The sequence below is a fragment of the Protomyctophum parallelum genome (genome assembly GCF_964188405.1).
Source record: "Protomyctophum parallelum genome assembly, chromosome: 1".
NCBI lineage: Eukaryota > Metazoa > Chordata > Actinopteri > Myctophiformes > Myctophidae > Protomyctophum > Protomyctophum parallelum.
The window spans coordinates 82,085,952-82,106,326 of record NC_139697.1 but is presented as its reverse complement, the minus strand read 5'-3'; the positions used below and the strand labels follow the sequence as shown (position 1 = coordinate 82,106,326).

General features: G+C 41.6%; 2 protein-coding genes across 2 annotated transcripts; both read right to left on the bottom strand.

Moving 5' to 3' along the window:
* Nucleotides 1-3,545: 3,545 nt before the first annotated feature.
* On the bottom strand, nucleotides 3,546-11,033 carry elmod1 (ELMO/CED-12 domain containing 1; the record flags this gene model as incomplete). The annotated part of the gene is made up of 10 exons (XM_083774859.1): nucleotides 3,546-3,721; nucleotides 4,765-4,898; nucleotides 5,217-5,267; nucleotides 6,384-6,452; nucleotides 6,850-6,983; nucleotides 7,811-7,940; nucleotides 8,650-8,747; nucleotides 8,961-8,989; nucleotides 9,313-9,458; nucleotides 11,017-11,033. The coding sequence occupies 10 exons, from the start codon at nucleotides 11,031-11,033 to the stop codon at nucleotides 3,546-3,548; spliced, it is 984 nt and encodes a 327-aa protein (XP_083630985.1).
* A 1,454-nt stretch (nucleotides 11,034-12,487) lies between these two features.
* Nucleotides 12,488-20,005, bottom strand: LOC310875372 (solute carrier family 35 member F2-like). Its single transcript, XM_083788579.1, has 9 exons — nucleotides 19,865-20,005; nucleotides 18,946-19,057; nucleotides 18,689-18,861; nucleotides 18,099-18,226; nucleotides 17,345-17,504; nucleotides 15,893-16,049; nucleotides 15,402-15,454; nucleotides 15,145-15,299; nucleotides 12,488-13,706 (listed from the first exon to the last, which is right to left on the bottom strand). The coding sequence occupies exons 1-9, from the start codon at nucleotides 19,893-19,895 to the stop codon at nucleotides 13,422-13,424; spliced, it is 1,254 nt and encodes a 417-aa protein (XP_083644705.1). The 5' UTR covers nucleotides 19,896-20,005; the 3' UTR covers nucleotides 12,488-13,421.
* Nucleotides 20,006-20,375: the final 370 nt, after the last annotated feature.

Sequence of the window (20,375 nt, the reverse complement as noted above, 5' to 3'; positions counted from 1 at the left end):
GTTAGACATATATGTCTAACATATATGTAACATATAAGTCCTTTCCGTGTGGGTATGCCATCTAGGAATGTGGAGCAACAACCTCATGGCATCATTATAGGCCACTTTGAGCCTCGTCATACTCATACTTTGAGCCTCGTCATACATCAACAGAACACATAACATTTACGGAGCAACATATTTGCCTGTGCATACTTTTTACGATGTTGTCTGTAGACATCTCTGTCATCCATCCAATCATCATTGACGACATGACCAAGGTATTTTAATTCCTTGCATATTATGAGAGGACTATAGCAGGGAAAGACATGACTTGCCTTCCACCCATAAGTTCCTTCAAAAACTTTAAATTCACATTAAAAAGATGGTTGGCTGCTAACATGACCTACATTTTAAAATCCATACTGACCTTTTAGATTTAGAATAGGTTAAAAAAATAATAAGACAAAAGATAATCTAGTTTTTATTGTTTATTGGTTGTGTTTTTTGTGTTTTTGTGTTTTATTTTGTGTTTTATTTTGTGTTTTTTGTTTATGTCTTTGTCTCCTGCCCCCCTTCCCCAAAAGGGTCAGGGCAAAATACAAATGGTATTTTGTTTTTGTCTGTTTTGTTTTGTTACTCCCCATGTCCCCTTTCCCCAAAAGGACCACAACGGCTTTCTTGTGTCTCTATCCTTTTGAATTAATTTTCAATCAATCAATCAATCAATCAATAGTAGGATTCTTTCCAGTATTTTAGACAAGACACTGGCAAGGGCAATAGGTCTATAAGTACTCAATATTATCATGCTATTTAGCTTCCCAACCTTGTCTTTCAGGATAAGCACCAACATTACAGACATAATGGATTCAGGGAGGGCCCCATGATCCATGAGATAGTAGTAGAATTCCTTCAAGTAAGGATTGCCTCAGCCATTTGACAGTCATCTGACATTTAGCTTTTATTGTGTTTTCAAAAAGCACCTGTTAACACGTCACAGACAATTGAAGCGTACAGCTGCAGTTTCTAGGTGTGTTCACTTGATTTAGGCTCTAACAGTAGGCAAACGGCGTGCCAAAGCAGTGATATCATATGGTTATTAACTTATTATCATGCAGTACCAAACTTGAGAGCAGTTTTGAAGCAGTATATACAGCATGTATTTAAATGCACCAATTATGATCACGGGCCATACAGCAGACAAATATAACAAAACTATAGCAAAACAAAATGGCAAATGCAAGCGAATGATGAACCCAGTACTGACATTCAGTTAAGTAAACAGCTGCATAATACTGACAAAAAGCATTGGCATTCACTTAAATGTAACAGAAAAAGTACAGTAAACACAATTGCGTCACATTCAACAGTGCAAGCATGGCATGGAAATTACATCATACAGTTCCAGGCTTATGACAGACAGCTTGCCAAAGCTGTTAATCTGCAACCAGTGGATGATATAATGAATGAATCTGAAGAAAGGCTAATAAATAAATAAATAAAAAGATAAAGAATGCACAACCAGGAATAACTTTCTTACGTTACAGAAATCCAGCATCACTACTACACATAATAATGGAGGCAGGTTTGGGCTAAGTTTCATTTATACTTCATGATTCATTATGAAAACTACGATTTACCTGATCAATACTTGGTTGCGCATGCTGTTGAGCACCGAAAATAGCTGATCTCAAGCTCACAACGCCTTGTAGGTCGGCTATTTTCAGTGTGAGATGCAAAGTAAGAATTGGGTGTAACATTATGATTGTAAACAATGGCCAAACTGCTCATCCACTGTCAAGACACTGAATGGGAATTATTTTCCCAATCTGGTCTTCATAGAGCAGCTTTGGATTTGACATACTAATGAACATGTACTGTAGAAGTTCAAGTTCTCTTGTTGCTGCCTTCAGGAGAGAACTGCATATGACAGGATAACAGACATTATATGGAATGAGTTTCCGCAAGTCACTTTGAAGTCACTTTGAATTAGATATCTAACAGATTGATACAGTACATATAGGCACACATGGTGCAAATAAAAACATTTTATGAAATGTGCATTTAAATGTAGTGACAATTATTGCTTTGGCTACTACTAAAACAGCTGATAACAGTGTAACATTCAATTAAAAGTGATTGGAACATCAAACAATCATGACTAAGATCAAACATTCAGAAATGAAACGGTGGAAACTATTTTGCACACCTGAAAGAAATAACAATGTTTAGTGATTTGTGTATCACACTTTGTGAATTAATATTATTTTTTCTTCCCCCAAACATTTTTTATGGGACATTTTCTTTTTTACAAATGCCCCAAGTAATACTATAAATTGTACAAATTGGACAAATAAAATATAGTAAAATCAAAACAGTATTTGAAAACAAGAAAGAAATTACAAGTTCACAAAACAATTGTCTTGTAAACCCACAAGTGATAAACATCTGTGTAATTTCTCCACATTCAGTATTTTGGCAAGGAGAATTATTTTTGTGTTTTTATCATGCATTTACAAGAAATTACCTAAAACTAATATACAATCTCTATATGAATGAGCTAAAAGTGATTAATTACATAATATGTCTACCCGAATGACACAATTTGATTCTGCAAATCATTTTCAGCTATATTTTTTATGCTTCAGGTCAGTTTCATATGCAACGCTTCTGTATTAGCTCTTGCTCGTTTTTAAACCTAAACTTACATTTAAAAAAACTCTTTTGCCACCTTTTCAGTTCCTATTTTACTCACCCTGTCCAAGAGCCCTTAACCTCTCATTCCCTGTGGCCACAAAGTTGCGTTCTATTGGCTGAAAGAACAAATCACTTGCTTGCATACATAGTGGGCAAAGTATACTACCGTACAATCATATGAACCATTAAAGCAACTGATGACAATGATTTACTCATTAAATGTGGCACAGACTCCTGCACCCCTACAATCGCTGTGGTCACATTGGATGCTGGTGCTCCGACATTGCAGTGAGTGGGTATAGGCAGTGTGTGTATGTGTGTGTGTGTGTGTGTGTGTGTGTGTGTGTGTGTGTGTGTGTGTGTGTGTGTGTGTGTGGTGGTCACATGCTGGCTATGTGAGCTGTTGGCAGTGCCATGACATGACGTGATGCTAGCTATAGGGGAACTTGGGTTCAGCAGGGAAGATAGAGTTGGCCCCCAGACATTGTAACTGAGGCGAATCGTTTTCATTTGGTATTTTGTATAGAACTAAACAAAGGGTGTCGTGATAATTACTCTACCTCCTGGATGCCCTCTTGTACGATTGTAAATTTTACTGAGTTGGGTAGGATTGGCCAGAGGGGAAGTGAGGTTAACCACTTAAACCCTAATAGTCCATTGACCGGTGTCCCCCAGGGGTCTATACTTGGCTGCCTCCTTTTTTCCATCCACACCAAATATCTTAGTCGAAAATAGCCGATATACAAGCTGACGTCGTGCATTGCGACACGTCGTGAGCTTCTGGATTGGCTATTTTCGCGGGACATTCGCCTGTCATGACATGCCCAGAAAAGGGACACTAGGGTTCCCGTGGTGAATCGGTCCGGGGTTTACAGGTTGACCAGGTGGAGGTCTGAGGCAGAGAAGTGGGGACACAGTGCCATGTCGGGGTTCTTCAGCTGGCGCAGGATCCTTCTGTGGAACTTGGAGCGAACGCGATTGAACTCCATGATGTCACTGGGATCTTCCTCGGTCCAAAAGCGGTGGAACTCCTGCATCAGGTAACCTGAGGGCAGTGAAGCAAGTGACCAGAGTTATACTTACGATGGCAGATGGCATGATAACGCTTCACTCGGTCAGTTACAGAGTAAAGTCCAATACGTTGTTTTCCTCCTTTTTTAGGGGTGACAGCCCCTCCTATGTCCAGCTTTTGTGGATGTGCAAAGTACAAATTTTGTCCTACACAAACATTAAATGCCATTGACAATGAATGGACAATTATGAGTGTTTGTGTAAACACAAACATTGCGTAACACAAACATTGAAGACGAAGATGAGGACGCAAATTCTGATTGGGTGTGATTTCTTCTATTTTTGTAATTACTTACTGGGCCATAACCACAACAATCTTAGCCTAATTATGGTGCTTTATATTAATGCACAGCAAAAAAAGAAGAGTTCTTATTTTGAAGGAGTAGTTCACCCAATATATCCTTTATCAAATAATTCAATAATTTGAGGCAGAGTCTCTTCAAGGCATCATTGGGTGTGTAATTCATAGAAACTAAGTCATTCTTTGGGTGAAACTACTCCCTTAATGAATAGAACATTATTTTTAACCAATCCGTATGGTATGTTATGTTATACAATATAACTAGCACATCTGCAGTGGTTGGAGGTGGCCCCCCTGCTCTTAAATTGATACATGTAATCCCTGGTGTCAGGTAGGACAGTGGTTATCAACCTTTTCAGGCCATGACCCCCAAAATAATCATATTTGAAGTGGGGACCCCCCACCCTGACAAGCACTTGGTATAAGTTAAATTCTGATTAACTCTGTTCCACAGATAAATATTGTGAAAATAGACGATTTACAAGCTTCGCATTGATTGGCATTGATTGGCAATTCTTCACAATTTTTGCCTCTTTCTCTTTTTGGCCAATGTTGGCCAATGTTTGAACAGTTTTTATAGTATAGTTTGTTGATTATTTTTGATGCAGTAATGGTCTTTTTCTTTCCTTCACCCCACCCCACCCGACAGCGATAGCGATGATGTAGGACCTGTTGTCCACACATTCATAATAACACATACATCCCAACTAACTCACAGAAGGTTTGCTGGAAGTGCATCAGGTTGGGCATCTCTGGTGCCACGTTGTACAGATGTGTCTTCAGAGCCCCGCTCACCATCAGAGAGTAGGTCAGCTCTGTGATGTTGATGCCCACGATGGCAAAAGAATAGCTGAATGGGACATAACAGAAACAATTAATGACTCACTTCTGATTCATAGATGAGTGCTACAGCGCAAATCTATGATAACACTCAGATGACCTTGATCAAATTAAAAATTGATCTCTATCTGGGCTGATTGGTCTACTCTAAAAACACACACACACGCGCGCACACACACACACACACACACACACACACACACACACACACACACACACACACACACACACACACACACACACACACACACACACACACACATTATACTTTTGATGGTATTTGACCTACTGTACACACATGATTGTTTCAGTATGTCTAGACACTCACCCAATAGCTTTGTCTATGGACTTCTGTTCCCATTCTGATTTGCTCATCTCACTGTGAAGGACAAACAATTTACAATTTAGGCATTTAGCAGACGCTCTTATTCCAGAGTGATTTACAGTAAGCAAGAACAATACAACAAGGTAATACATCATAGAAATACAACCAATACATAGAAATAGTCACCAAGAATCATAAGCGAGCTGCAGTAGATTATCTGTACAGTGAGGCTGTGAGTATACATTACAGAGTGCTACGTGCTATGTCTACATAAAATGTAAATCTAATAAAATGCTAAATTCTAAATCTAAATTACATAAATTTAGCCTGTGCTACGGGCCAAGATGGAGTCTGCAGAGGTGAGTTTTCAGACTACGGCGGAAGATTGGGAGTGAGTCTGCAGTTCTGATTGCAATGGGAATAAGTGATAGATTCAATCCAGTGCTGTTCTGTCTATGAGCGAAGGACATTTGATTTTAGGAATTTAACTATGACCCTTATGGGTCTTTTTTTAGTTTTTTTTTAAATCAACTTGCTTTCTGTGCATAATATTCATAATGCATATCAGTGGCTGAAACATTGCCCTTTGCTCATTCTGCAAATAATGCTACAATTCTGGCTAGTGGAAGCAAAAGGAGTATCATATACTGTATACTAAGCATAGATGTGGGACGGTGCAGATAAGACTAGGAAACGTTTTTCATGATGAATGGATGAATGAAACAGCAAAGAAGGGTGAGAGATAAATGCACAAAACAAGCCTATGAATTCAGCACAAAACTGTGAGTGAGAGTGAAGCGAGTACCTTGTCTCCCCGTGTGCGCTCCTACAGTGCATGTGAGGAAGAGAGGGGAGCAGTGGGGGTGCAGTGGGTAAATGGGACACAATGGAGGAGGTGGAGGAGAGAAAAAAAGGCAGAAGAACGATGTTCCTTTGAGATGAGACAGCTCGTTGAGTTTCTGATCGAAGCAAGAAGCCAAAACAACACAGGACAAATGGATGATGGACGTCAGTAAAAAAGTTGCATTTGAGAGAGGGACGTTATAAAGACAGAAGAACAAGCGTGACTAAGCGAGAAGCAGAGAGTTATGGATAATGTCTTGTGTTCACTCAGTCATGCATACATGTGCAGGTGTGGGGTGTCTGTAATGAAGAACGGGATCAACGTACTTGTGTTTTGGTTGTAGTGAGTCATGCAGCACCTGAAGAGCGGTGGCCTTGTCGTGCTCTGCAAAATACCTATAAGGAAGTAGAGAAAATGGCATTAAGTCAGTTAAAAAGACGTGAAGTCATTTCAAGATTCTAAAAGCACAATGGCTTATTGGCGTCCCGTATACCTGTGGAGTCTGGACAGATACTACTACATGTACAGATATCATGCCTGTGCATATGTGTGTGACTGTCAGTCAGTCAGTCAGTCAGTCAGTCAGTCAGTCAGTCAGTCAGTCAGTCAGTCAGTCAGTCAGTCTGTCTGTCTGTCTGTCTGTCTGTCTGTGTCTCTCTCACTCTCACTCTCACTCTCACTCTCAATCTCACTCTCACTCTCACTCTCACTCTCACTCTCACTCTCACTCTCACTCTCACTCTCACTCTCACTCTCACTCTCACTCTCACTCTCACTCTCTCACTCACTCACAGTAAGTTGTGGAGGCCCAGCAGGCCCATGCCTCTGAAGTCAGTCTTTGGATCGCTGCCTTGGAAGCCAATCTCACACCACTGTTTGGAGATGCGACCAGTGAGAGGTGTGTCAGTACGTAATTCCTTCCAAAGCTGTAATGCAAACACACACACACACACACACACACACACACACACACACACACACACACACACCACGAGTTACACTGAATGCTGCAAGTAACTGGATTGGCAATGCAATACGATAGAATACTGGTAATACTAATAGGGCGAGGTCGCTCTGAAACAACAGAGCTTCTTAATACGGCACAGTTGAGAAGCAGGAGTTATACTATTAATCTGGTGTCCGTGAGGTCAGATGTAGAGTTGTTGGCCGGCTCCATACTGTATATGCAGATGTAGGTGATGATCAAACTATGTACACGGAGCGTGTCTTGAGTTTGATGAGGTCAGATGAGGTCAGATGAAGTCAGATCAACATATGGAATTAATTCAGTGCTGTCGCTACCTATACATGCAATCCGCACTGCGAATAGGGCAACAGGCCGAGGGGGGAAACAAATAGTGCCAAAAAGTGCCAAACCAACCCTCAAAATAAGAATTTTCACCACGGCTCCGCCGCATAATAACAAGCGGCCGTGCGTCCTCACAAACAGCGAAAATAGTCGATCTGCATGAGTAATAGCAGCACTCTCGTCGGGAGCGGGGCAGCACAAATATCCTACGAGTAGGGCAACCAAATGGTCAGCTACGTCCCTGAATTAACTCTGTATTGGCCATCCATTTATAGATCAAAGGGTGGCAGCGGGGGCAGTGTCTTGAGTGTACAGAGTTTAATGAGGTCAGATCAATAAATGGAATCAATTCTGTATTGGCCATATTATTATGGAGCGTGTCACGAGGCGTGACTGACGGACTGACTGGTTTTCCAGGTTTTCATAGTAAACTATAGTGTATACCTTCATGAGCATGTCCTCATGCTGAAGGTTCTCACAGTCATATGGTTCCCTGCGTAGTTTCTCCACTTCGGCAACTAGGTTCCTGTAGCCTGCGATCTGGAATAGACTGGCCTGGAGAGAGATGCCGAGCCTACGGACAGAAGGAGGGCAATGGAGCAGGTTAGCATGGATATAGGCACTGAGCCTGGAGCTCACTGATCTCATCAAGCTACACTAATCCAAGACGACGGCCAAGGAGTTCGAGACAGCTTTGTTCTCACACGCTCAAATGACTCCACATTTTACGCAAAAATTGTTACATATTATGCGAAGGATGATACTGTAGCTGCTTTCCTCATATAGTGAATGCACTTGCACGATCTACAGTTGATATAAAACTCCATGACACTATGTTATTGCACAACATTTCAACCTGAAGTACTGTGATGCAAAATACATCACTTCCCTTTTTCCTTTTTTTTTTTTTTTTTTAAATCAATTTCTTTCTTTCTTTCTTTTTTCTGCCATGGCGCTAGAGCCAGAAGAGCTTCTAGTGTTTATAATAGTAGTAAGTGGGCCGACCCATATCTTCCCAAATTAGTTCTATGGCCATCATTTTACTGAAAATCTAAAGCCTGATGTATATGATGACATTCTCATCATCACATCATGATAAAAAGCAATGCTTACTTCACACAAGTGTGACATTTGGACCAAACTGTTTAGCCCGTGACCCAAAACAGAAATTAGACATTCTCCCGAGACCCAAACTAGTCAAAATTGCCGATCTACTAGCAAAACAAGGGGACCCAGTCTTTGGGAAACAAGGGTTCATTGTGTTGAAGACATGAGACTCTCACTGGGGGTTGGTGTCAGGGTTGATCCTCTTCAGGACCATGATGTCATCGATAGTCTTCTCCACTTTGTCAGGGTGGACACTGAGGGCAGACTGCAGCAGCTATGGAAGCCAGTCGAGATATATGAGGAGGGAAGTGGAAATAAGAGGATTGTGGAAGGATAGGATAGTTAAGTATACGCAGTGGGGGAGGAGGGGGGAGGATACGCGGATAGTGAGCAAATGCAACGTAAACACAGATTTCAGGCAGAACGCAAAGGCACAGTTGGATTAAAATAGGTCATCTTGTTCTTAGGAATTCAGAGATATACTTGCCTCGTTCCTGGAGTATCTGAGAGAGGACTCTGAAAATGAGATGTTGAATAGAGTCAGACAACTGCTTTTAAAGTATACAGCATTACAGCACTCTTATTATAGTGTAGATATAGTATACATAATTATACTGAATGTATTTGTTTAAACACCTATGCGGAGAGAGAGAGAGAGAGAGAGAGAGAGAGAGAGAGAGAGATAGAGAGAGAGAGAGAGAGACATTAATAGTAGGACATTAATTTACAACAAAAAAAACACAAAAAGATTTAATGTGGAGATAAAACATTTCTACCCGACAACAACAATATCATAAAAACTTAGAAGAAAGCCCCATTCAGGCAATGACTGAGCATACCAATTTTGTGGGTCCTGCGGGCCCCAGGTTTGTGGTTGTAGCAGAGGCGCTGCAGCTCACAGCGGCCTGTGAACTTCCTGACAACAAACTTCAACCCCCGCCACAGGCATTTGCAGTACAGGAACACAAAGAACTGTGTCACAACCCTGGAAAGAAAATTGGGGTGAAATAATTGTAAGGTAGATAGTTTGTGGATAGAGCAATAGTGTAGATTTCATTGACTCAGATAGCTTATTTGGCCCCATATAGTGGTTCAAGACTAAACTTTGCACATCACCACAGAAAATGCAATACTTTTCCTTCCTTTGCTTTTTTTTTACTGAGGCAGAATAGACAACGGTGTCAGTGGGACACGCTTGCTGTTAGATAATTATAAAATAACACACATTTTTGACAACTTGTCAACTTATAACTTGTACGTTTTAGCCAGTTTCAAATCTAGCTCCACCACCCATGGGGTCGGAGAAGACATTTGTTGACATGTGGGCCACTCTCCATTATGCAAATGCTTCAGCTGCAATTCAAGCTGAGGTTATCACCCAGAGTTGTGACAGAATAATTATATTATTATAACATTCTATTTCTCTCTCTCTCTCCTACACGCACACACATGCACACGCACGCACACAGAGAGAGAGAGAGAGAGAGAGAGAGAGAGAGAGAGAGAGAGAGAGAGAGAGAGAGAGAGAGAGAGATGACAGAGGATAAGAAGGAACACGCACACAGGCACACAGAGAGAGAGAGAGAGAGAGAGAGAGAGAGAGAGAGAGAGAGAGAGAGAGGATAAGAAAGAAGAGGACAGGTAAGAACAAAGACGGTAGTCAGAGCATAATAGCTCTTTTCCAGCAGAGAGGGTTTGCAGCTATTTTTAAAAGCCAGCGGGGAGCAGCACAAATGGAGATGTGGGTGGCTGTCTTGGGAAATGCATAGTGACCCATTAAGAGGAAGTGGAGGTGGAATGATCTTGAGAGCGATCTTGAATGGACACACACGCACGCACACACATCACAAACACAAACACATGCACACACACACACACACACACACACACACACACACACACACACACACACACACACACACACACACACACACAAACAAACACACACACAAACAAACACACACACACACACACACACACACACACACACACACACACACACACACACACACACACACACACACACACACACACACACATACAGGCCTACACGGTACACCTCTGTATTAATATCAGCACGTATACCCCCCCCCCCCCCCCCAGGCTGGGACCGAGGCTAGAATCAGTGAATGAATGAGGTTGAAAGCACTAAGCAGAGAGCCACCCTGTCATGTCTCAGCCAAGTTGCCTTGGAAGGGCCTTGAGCACCATGAGCACTGCCAAGGGACGAGAGGGAGACACAGCGCACTTCACAATGTTTGCACATACACCGCCAACAGAATTGAGAAGCCCCTCAGCCATGACTGACCCCGCAAAACATGCACTTAAGCCTCAGCCGCCTGCAGGATTATCCATTGGCAAGGTCTGATTGAGAGACAAAATAATCAAATTGCAATGCACGGAGAAGCTGCATTAAATTCCCGGCGAATACACTGGTGACGGTTTTTCACAATTAAGGACCATTAAGGATTTGTAGTACAAACGAAGCACTGCAACATGAAATGACGGGAGAGTGCTTCAATCAATGATGACTGCATGTTTACCTCAAAAAATGTTTCATCTTGCCGGATGTGTGTCGCCTTCTATACGGTGCTTGTACTCTTCAGAAATATCCTGAAAAATAACCAAATTAATGTTATAATATATGCATGATCAGAGCAGCAGAGATAATGTTCTCGTCTGGTGGTTTATAGCGTGGAGCTGTCCGTGGTGCTGAATGATCGCGGAATCGGCTATAACGGCATAGCTATAACAACACTAAACGCCCGCTGTTCACACTTATTTTTTATTTTTTATTTATGTATTATAGTGTAATAACGTATAGGCTACTAAATATGGAAACAGAGCCCCACTACCACTATTCATGTTTTCTGTTGGCCTAGTGCACGATGACCATGTTACCAGGCTAGTGCTGGAGCCGAGAGACTCATTAGTACCCATGGCACATCACCACGCATAGCAGAATCCTTGCAAATGTCCATATAGCCTATAAGCCTCGATGGGCGCTTTCACAAAGGAACGTGCATTATGCTCAAATAAACATTCTCTCTCTTACCGATTTAGGAGAGGTGGGCAACAAGATGGGATGCGATTAGATTGCAGTGGGTCGTTGTGTTTGTCCTCTCTCTCTCCACTAGACAACAGTTACCTGCTGCTGCTGCTGTTCTTCCATCTTGATGTCGTCACTGGGAACCTGAGCGGCTTTCGGTGTTCAGCCTCCTCAACAGCATCGTTCGCAATGCAGAATTATGATTATAGTCACCGCGTGCGTCCAAACACATTAATTAAACACCATTAAATTGAATGGAGTACGAGGGAGACAGAACAACTGCTTTGGTGGATCATTTGGTCACTAAAACATCGAGTTGCTTAACATTTGTTTAAATTGAATTGAATAAATTCATGTCAGCTCAGAGACAATTGGATCTACAGATTAATCTGTTTCAGGGGTATGCAGCTAAAAGGGGTTTCACTCCGGGTCTCATGTTCATTATAGCTATATAAACACCTGCTAAGCATAATGAATGACCTTTTTGACAGCAAATTCTGATTTAGTCTTAATCCATCTTATAGTCAACAAAATTAACACTGGGCCATGTGTCATGTCTTCTTTTCATGAAATAATAGATTTTCATTAATGGCCCAAAACAGGGTCTGCATTTATCTTTACATGATGCTGTCAAAGAACAAGTGGGATGTACTCACTATGTGTCCATGCTATAGCTATTGAAACACTGAGACTCAGTTAACTGCTCATCAAACCTCACATCTATAGACTGATTAACATTATGAGAAACAATGTAGACTAAATGAGAAAAAGAGGTTGCGCATCAGCAATGGTTTTCAGTGGAGTGCCAAACCCAAATCCAGTATACATAAAAAAATAGGAATTAAAAAAAAATCCAAAAAGGTAGCACATCCAAAAATTAAACAAGCGGGGGACAAAGTAGGCCTACTCACATTTCCATTTCTTTATTGGCACACACCAAAAAGGAACGCTTACGCGTTTCGGCTATGCAGCCTTCATCAGAGCACAACAAACAATGTAAACAATGTAGACTCCAAGAGAATATAAAAGTTTTATTTAAAAACCAATATATTTTGTTGCAAATTATTGTATACGTTTTGTGTTCTGAGATTCTCAGAATTGTAAAGGCATCACAAACTTCATAACTTGTGTACTTGTATATTTAAAAAAAATAAGTTTCTTTTTTAACCATTACAATGGAACTATACTGTATGTGTGCATGTGTGTGTAAACAATTGGCAAAAGAAATACAGTGTTGAGAAGAAAAAACAAAACAAAAAAACAAATTTTTATCAACAGTAAGGGTGTTCTAATAAATAACTGGACCACTTATTCCTTATACTGGCTAAATGGACACAAACAGCAATTCAATTGTCACTACATTTTATCATGGAATAGAAGAATCTCTGAAAACAGCCACTAAACAATGAGCATGTATTTTCTCTGGGAAGCATTAACATTAAAGGAGGATTCCACTCAAATGTAAATTGGGTTGATATCAGCAACAGTGGCACTCAGAAAGATGATTCTTGCTACAAGGCCCCATGTGGCTAATGTCAACATGTGTTTGTGCAATATATCGCCCTCATGTGTTCAAAATGGAGTAACAACTCCTCCACATTTCTTTCCTTTTGTATATCCAGAACTGCAGAACTGCTTGCTTAGAATTATGAAACAACAGCTGCACAATTCTCTGACAACAATCTCAACTAATAAAGTCTGCAGATCTACAAGCTCACAACATGACACGATGCAATGCATTGTGAGCTTGTAGATCACAAATAAGTTTGTAGGGCAAGAAAATGTACCTCCCCCCAGTAACACTAGTAGTAGTAGTATCACTACACTGTGATAGTACACATCTCAGGAGTGCTTGGTCTGAGGTGGTCCATCTTCAGCAACTGTAACTTGTCTCACTTCTTAGTCTCTTTTGTCCTGCTGGGGCGGGAGGCCTAAGAAGGTGGTCTCTTCTGTAAGCGAGTCTCCAGCAATCGTCACTTGTGTCCCCCTTCTTCCCTCAGTCTCTTCTAACTGGAGCAGCTGGTCCTCTGTGAGGCCACCCCTGGCCTGGTCCGCAGCAGACCATGCAGCAGGATGCTCACCTCTGGATTCAGCCTGGTGTGTCTCAGGGTCCGTGGGAATGATGTTGAACATGATGAAGCCCACAATGATGACCACAAACGAGACAATGTAAAGGCTTGAGAACTGCAAGAGGAGGAGAAGAAAAACAAGAATGACGAGTCATAACTGCCAGTTGCAGAAAGCTCTCGTTTATGAACATCTACAGTATAATCAGTTTGTGTGCTTATAGCTTCACGTTGCAGTGTTCATAGTATTGGTTTTATGCCATTCAGACTATGGGTTTTATGGGTAAGTCTCCCATTGGCTTAGAGGCAGCCTAGAGACAAGGCAGCTAATCATGAAAATGTGTCCACTACGGTCACTACTAGAGGTAGTAGTGAATGTAGGCCAGGATGCTTTACAAGCACCAGGCAAAAGACTATGCAAAGAACTTTGGTACATACTGTAGCACTTGCCCAAACTTTATTTGTTCTGGGCTGGGTGAGGGGAAACATAAAAGGAAAGAGAGGGTGCCGTATTAGCCCTTGGGTTGATATGGCATTAGCTGACGAGTTAGAGCAGCAGTTCCCAAACCTTTTAGGCCATGCACCCCCAGTTACCTCCTGCCCTAGCCGACGCACCCCCCACATGGAAATATAAATTGCATAAGCTATACAGACATATTTCCTATTTATCCACAAATATGCACATATATGAACCTGAATATGGCAAATATATATATATATATATGCAGCATAGGCTATATTCTGCATATACTTGCCATAAATTGAGTTATTGACATAATTTTTAAAATAAAACCATAGCACCATCATTAGCCTTTTCATGTCACGCACCCCCTAGAAGGCGCTTGCGCACCACAAGGGGTGCACGCACCACAGTTTGGGAACCACTGAGTTAGAGTATGCTAGTAGTGCCACAGTGCGCTGATCTGTTACCATGAGCGACCTTGCTATTGAAGGAACTCTCCATGTCAAAGTCAAACGTACAAATTTCAGCCACCTAACATGATTGCTGCAGATTGTTTTTGTAAAATCCACGTACGAGTGAGAAAACACTGGAGTTTATCCAGGCGCAAAGGAATCCAAACACAGAGTGGAAAACAGCTAGCGACCTTCAGCAGTTCACAGAATGTCTGTGCACCAACAAGAGCGAGGTGGGCCGCTGGCAGCAGCTGCAACTCCCATCCCACAGTGATAGAAAATCCCAGGTCTCATTCTCATTGGCAGTAATGTTAATACATTTATTTAACCACTTAAAGGACCACTTCACCACTTTTCAACCTATCTTCATATAATAGGTCCTCACTAATAATCATGATAAAATGGCACAATTATTTTCTACTCAGTCTGTGTCTCATAGGAGGGCTGTGGGCAGTTTAGAAACCGTCTTCCAGTGACATCATCATTAGGCAGATTTTTTTTAAACAAGATTTTCATTATCGTGAGAACGATGGCTTCCAATTTCGAATGAGTATTTGTATACTCTTGTGCAGTGACAATACATTTAATCTAATCTAATCTAATCTAATTAAAAAAGGAATAAATAATAATACATAACATACTGTGTAGTGGAAGAGGAAGAGTCCACAGAAGAGGCTGAATAGGTCAGATGTGAGCAGAGAGAGGTTCACCGCAGTAGCGCTGGTTATCTTCACCACTACGGGCATGAAGATGTACAGTGCAAACATACAGAAGGTATATGCTGCAAACAGCAAAACTGTAGAGAGAACAGAATGAGAAGGTGCATCAGTGGTCAACCTGATACTGCACGGTAAACCACTATAATTGCAACATTCAACAAAATAGAAAATTAACTTACTGATATTGAGATTCCACTTTATTTCCCCGGCTGCACTTATTTCCAGGGTGGCGCTGAAATTCCACATAAAAATAGAATTAGTGGGGAATAAAGCACATACTTCATACATTTGGGCCAATTGAATAGGAAAGCAGTCAAATGAAACACTGTGATAGAAGACACATCGTTTCCCTTCCCTAATACATTTGTAACATTGTTTAGGGTTAGATTTGTCATTGTCTAGGTCGAAACTTAGGTTTTACTGCACGTTGTGGTACAACTTCTACTAAATGTTTCAAATGAGAGTTTGGTCTTGGAAAAGTGGATTGATTGTATATTCTTTTTTTTACCCAATAGCACATAAACAGGAATGGTGCCGTCCATCCAGTGACCATTAGCCAAGTATTTTGGCAGCCTTGGGTGGTAATTATTTGGTGGTTCACCTATGCACATTGCACAATGACTTTTAGGGTGAAAAACAATCCATTAGAATACACATGGTGTTCTCTTACAACTGTATGCCGCTGATGAGTGTCCCGAAGAGTCCCATCATGCCCAGGAACTCCACTCGACTGGAGTTCTTCACTGTGTGTTCCTGACACACATTGGACATGGCATAGAGAACAGCACTCAGCAGTACCAACCCATCTCCTAGGAGGAGATCACTGCCTAGGGAGGGAGGGAGGGGGTGAGTGAGTGAGTGAGTGAGTGAGTGGAATATAAAGCAGGCGATTCTGGCCAATAACTCATTGCTTATCACGACCGAAGGTCGCAGTTAACTATGGAATAGAGCATTTCCCGTCAGTGTGTCGTGCACCATCAGTGTTCATGTGACATCATCAGGGATGGAGATGTGGAGACCCTGATGTCATAGTAAATGCGACCTTCTGTCGCAGTTAAACCCATATATGGAGGTCCCTGATGTCAACACTATTGGCCAGCAACTCTACATCTGACCTCAAACCTCAAACCCTTACTTAGATCTCCATACAGTATATGGTTATATTTCAGAACCTGTTCTGACATTCCATATGTTGATCCTTCCCCATCCATCCTTCCTCTTCGATGTCTCCCTTTTGACTTATACCTGTCCATTCAAATTTCCAGCTCTAGACGGGCCTGCCCCAAAGTTATTAGTGCAGCTGTGCCCGGCAGCCGGCGAAAACTAGAGTTCTCAACAGGCCCACCTGTCCATTTAAACTCTAGACGGGCCTGCCCCAAAGTTATTCTCAACAGGCCCGAAAATTAAGGCCCGCCCCTACCTGGGCCCTCATCAAACCCTGTACACTCAAGAGAATGTCCCCGCTACCACCCTTAGATCTCCATATATTGTATGGAGCCGACCTGTTCTGACATCCAATATGTTGATCTGACCTCATCAAACCCTGTACACTCAATACCTTGCCCTTTAGGGCAAGGTCGCTTCTCGCCCTCAGGAGTCTTACTGGTATCATTGCTGTCTGGCAAAAACCTCTTAAACCTTTTTTTTGTAAATTAACGGCAACGCCCTACTACTTTATCATGCTAATTTATGATTTACTATGTAGTAACTACAGTCACAGAAAAAAATAGTACCAGATCCACAAGCTCTGCTCTTTTGCTATTTTTTTCATTTGAATCCTGAAAAGTAACGGTTTTGGACATATGAGGTTTCCACCCGACAGAGACGATATACTTGGTTGACCATCCGTAGCACCCCAGGGCTCTAGGTCCACTAGCTTGTACATCTGCTATTATCTATCGCCCCATTGTTCTATAAAGATTCATCTTATTCCTGCTGATCCTAGAAGCACCTTACACTTTCAAGACATTTTAATCTCCTGTGAGCATCCGGTTGGCTTTTCTTCTCTGCATCTCTCAACATTAAACAAAAACCACATGCCAAGTTCACTGATCCAACAACAGTTGCAAAGTTGCTTTTGAATATTTTGTCCAGTTTATAATAATGATCAAAGTGCCCTTACTGGATCCTTGGTCTCTTCCGGCCATCATGTCAGCTCCTACCATTGCACCCACCCCTAACAGACAGACAGCCACAGCCACAAAGTGGACCGGCCTGTACCGCGTCCCCAGGACACACCATGACAGCACCATCAGGACTGGGATGACAAAGCAGTCCAGAAGCTGAAAAGACATTAAAATGCAGACTGTGACTTTAGTGGCTTAAACCAGACAAAACCACAGCAGGAAAACGTGTCATACTGACATACTGCTTGATAAGTTTTAAGTCCTCTCCCCGGAGGAGAGAGCTAATTGCAACTGTAACACCCGGTGACCCGGGTTTAAAACTTGGGTCTCCTGGCTCTCTCTGATTTTGATTATTATTACAAAACACACCATCACTATATAGCCTATATATATATACTGTATATATTTCGGCCATTTCAAAATAACAGATCTGCAAGCATAGGACATTCTGCACAATGAGTACTTTTTTTTCAATACTTTTACTCATTGAATACGGGACTTCTACTTACTTAATAAGTAAAACATGCAAGTCCTTCCACCACTGGTGTCCTACCCAACAACATGGTCTAAGTTTCTCAATGGAAGAGTTAGGGCACTTCAGTTCCAACCACAGCTTTTAAGATGACTTCAAGGTTCATAATAGTTCAGGATTAGGAGCGTAACTATGAAAGACAATGGCATTTTCAGATCAAGTCAATCAGTTCACTGTTTGGGCAGCTCCTAATCCTTAGGCGATAATATCTGATTTACCTGTATACTTGTCAGTGTGGTGTACTGGTAGGCCTTCACCACTGCATAGTTTGCCTCCACATCAGTGAGACCCATCAGCAAATACTTCCACCACTTGGTTTTTAAAATCTGCAAAATGTTGCCTTCCCCTGTATAAAATGTATGCAATAGAGACAAGAGATTAGTTGCTATTGCTTTGTCATACATAGGATTATGTTTCCTCCTTTATATCCCCCTACCTACCACTTTAAACCTATGGCAATTTGACATGCCCAAAACCAATTTGGGGCATGTAATTATTATAGGCAAGGTACAAATTTTAAATGCAAACATTTTTGTCCGTTTAAAAGACCCACAAACTGAACTTGAACATCAGCTATTCTTGAAAAAATACAATAAAAGAAAATCATGGCTATGACCTGAGATCAGATTCTAAAAATGTCTTCTACACGCTGACAGTTTTCTGAAAAAGCTATGTTTCTATGTCAGTCGTTCTTCGATATTTCAAAAATAGCAGACCTACAAGCTCGTAGCTCGCCACTAACGCGTCACTAACAATATCAATCCTTAGAAAAATAAGCCACAAGCAACGTGATAAATGTCAAGGTGACCTTTCCTGAAGCAGAGTGAGGACGTGTAGACCAACAGAAGTAGAGCGTAGTTCATGAAACTCTGCAGCATGGGCGTCTCCACCCCGGCATCCACCAGGTACTGGCTGCTCACTGCCGTACCGCATATCAGCAACGACAAGGCTTGGCCCATGGCTATGGTCTTCAGCAGACGCCTGGGAGAGGTAAGCAAGTGCTTGGTCACGGTGTCAAGTCAAAACAAAAAGCCAGCACTGTTGGTTAGCTGAACGTGCACTCACCGTGTGAAGACACCTTTCATCTTGCTGCGAAGTCTCTGGGAAGCCCCAGTGCACTTTCCACATGTCCTGTCCTCCATGGGCGCAGAACCCTCCATCTCCTTCAGAGGTAAAGCTGGAACAAGACAAGAGAGGCTGTTTCAAAATAATAAACATTCTACTGTAAATGGGTTCAAGTTGAAATATTAAGCTGTTCTGTTCCAAGTCAGGTCTAGCAGTCTTTCGCATGCATTATCTACATCACAAGGACAGGCATTATGGTGCATAATCTGTCCAGGAATGTGCTGCTCATTAAATGGATGTTAGACTCATTCCTCCTTTGATAAGAGTCACAAAAGCTTCATTCCTCCAGTTAACATAATTAGACAGCAGATGATGATTTCCTGTTTTTGGCTATATAGAAGTGTACATTTGTACGTCTCTAAATGTTACGATGAATTGAAAATGGTGGACCCTCTTGTAAACAAGTGTAATACTTTATGGTGTCTCACTGTCGTCCACTCACAGTTGACAGTTTTTGTATTGAGTTGTACAGTACAACTCAATACAAAAACTGTTGACTGTGATTGCGAGTTCAACTTGTACTTGCAATGTACCGTAATTCTGCAAACTGATAATAACGTTGGGCGAGTTGATACATGTATTGCATTTTTTTTATTCCATTTTCAATTCATCAGAACCGTACAAATACACTTCCTGTCTCCATGAAAAAGGTAAGGAAGGAAAAGACATGTACATACATAGACCTAGAATGCCTGTGATCATTTAATTAATTATACTTCGTACTGTACAGTACTGTATATACTGTATGTAACAACAAGAGCCGTTCTAGGGCTAGTACATACACTATGGAAAAGAAAAAGGGTCCCATATGGGGCTAAACCATATTGTAATCGCACGGTACGCTCCCTTAATGATCTACCTGTATACAGCTGGGTTTCATTTCCATTCATGGTTAGTTTGATAGGCGAGTCGTCAGCTGAGACAAGTTGACATCATGATTCTTCTCCTCACAATTCCACCATGAAGTGTGGAATCCATGCGACAGGTCCTCCAGCACATGGGTCAACCTAGCATTTATTTACACAGCTCTCAATGGGCCGCCTCGTACGCTGTGATTGGTCAGAACGACGGTCTTTGACCACGTGACATCTGCAACGCGCAGCCAAACTTGATGTTATGCTGATGAAGGTTTGCGTGTGTGTGCGCAGCGTATGTGTGTGTGCGTGCGCGCGTGTGTGTGTGTACGTGAGAGAGACAGAAGGAAGAATGAAAACAAGACAGTTGTTTTTGAGAAACCAAGCTGTCCTTGACACTGTACAAATGTTGTCTTGTTCGCTTAGATTTCACTCCTGCAGATGAGCCTTTCTTTTTGTATTAGACTATAGGCTATCAAACTCTGAATGTCCTTGGCTTTTAAACAATAAGTTAAA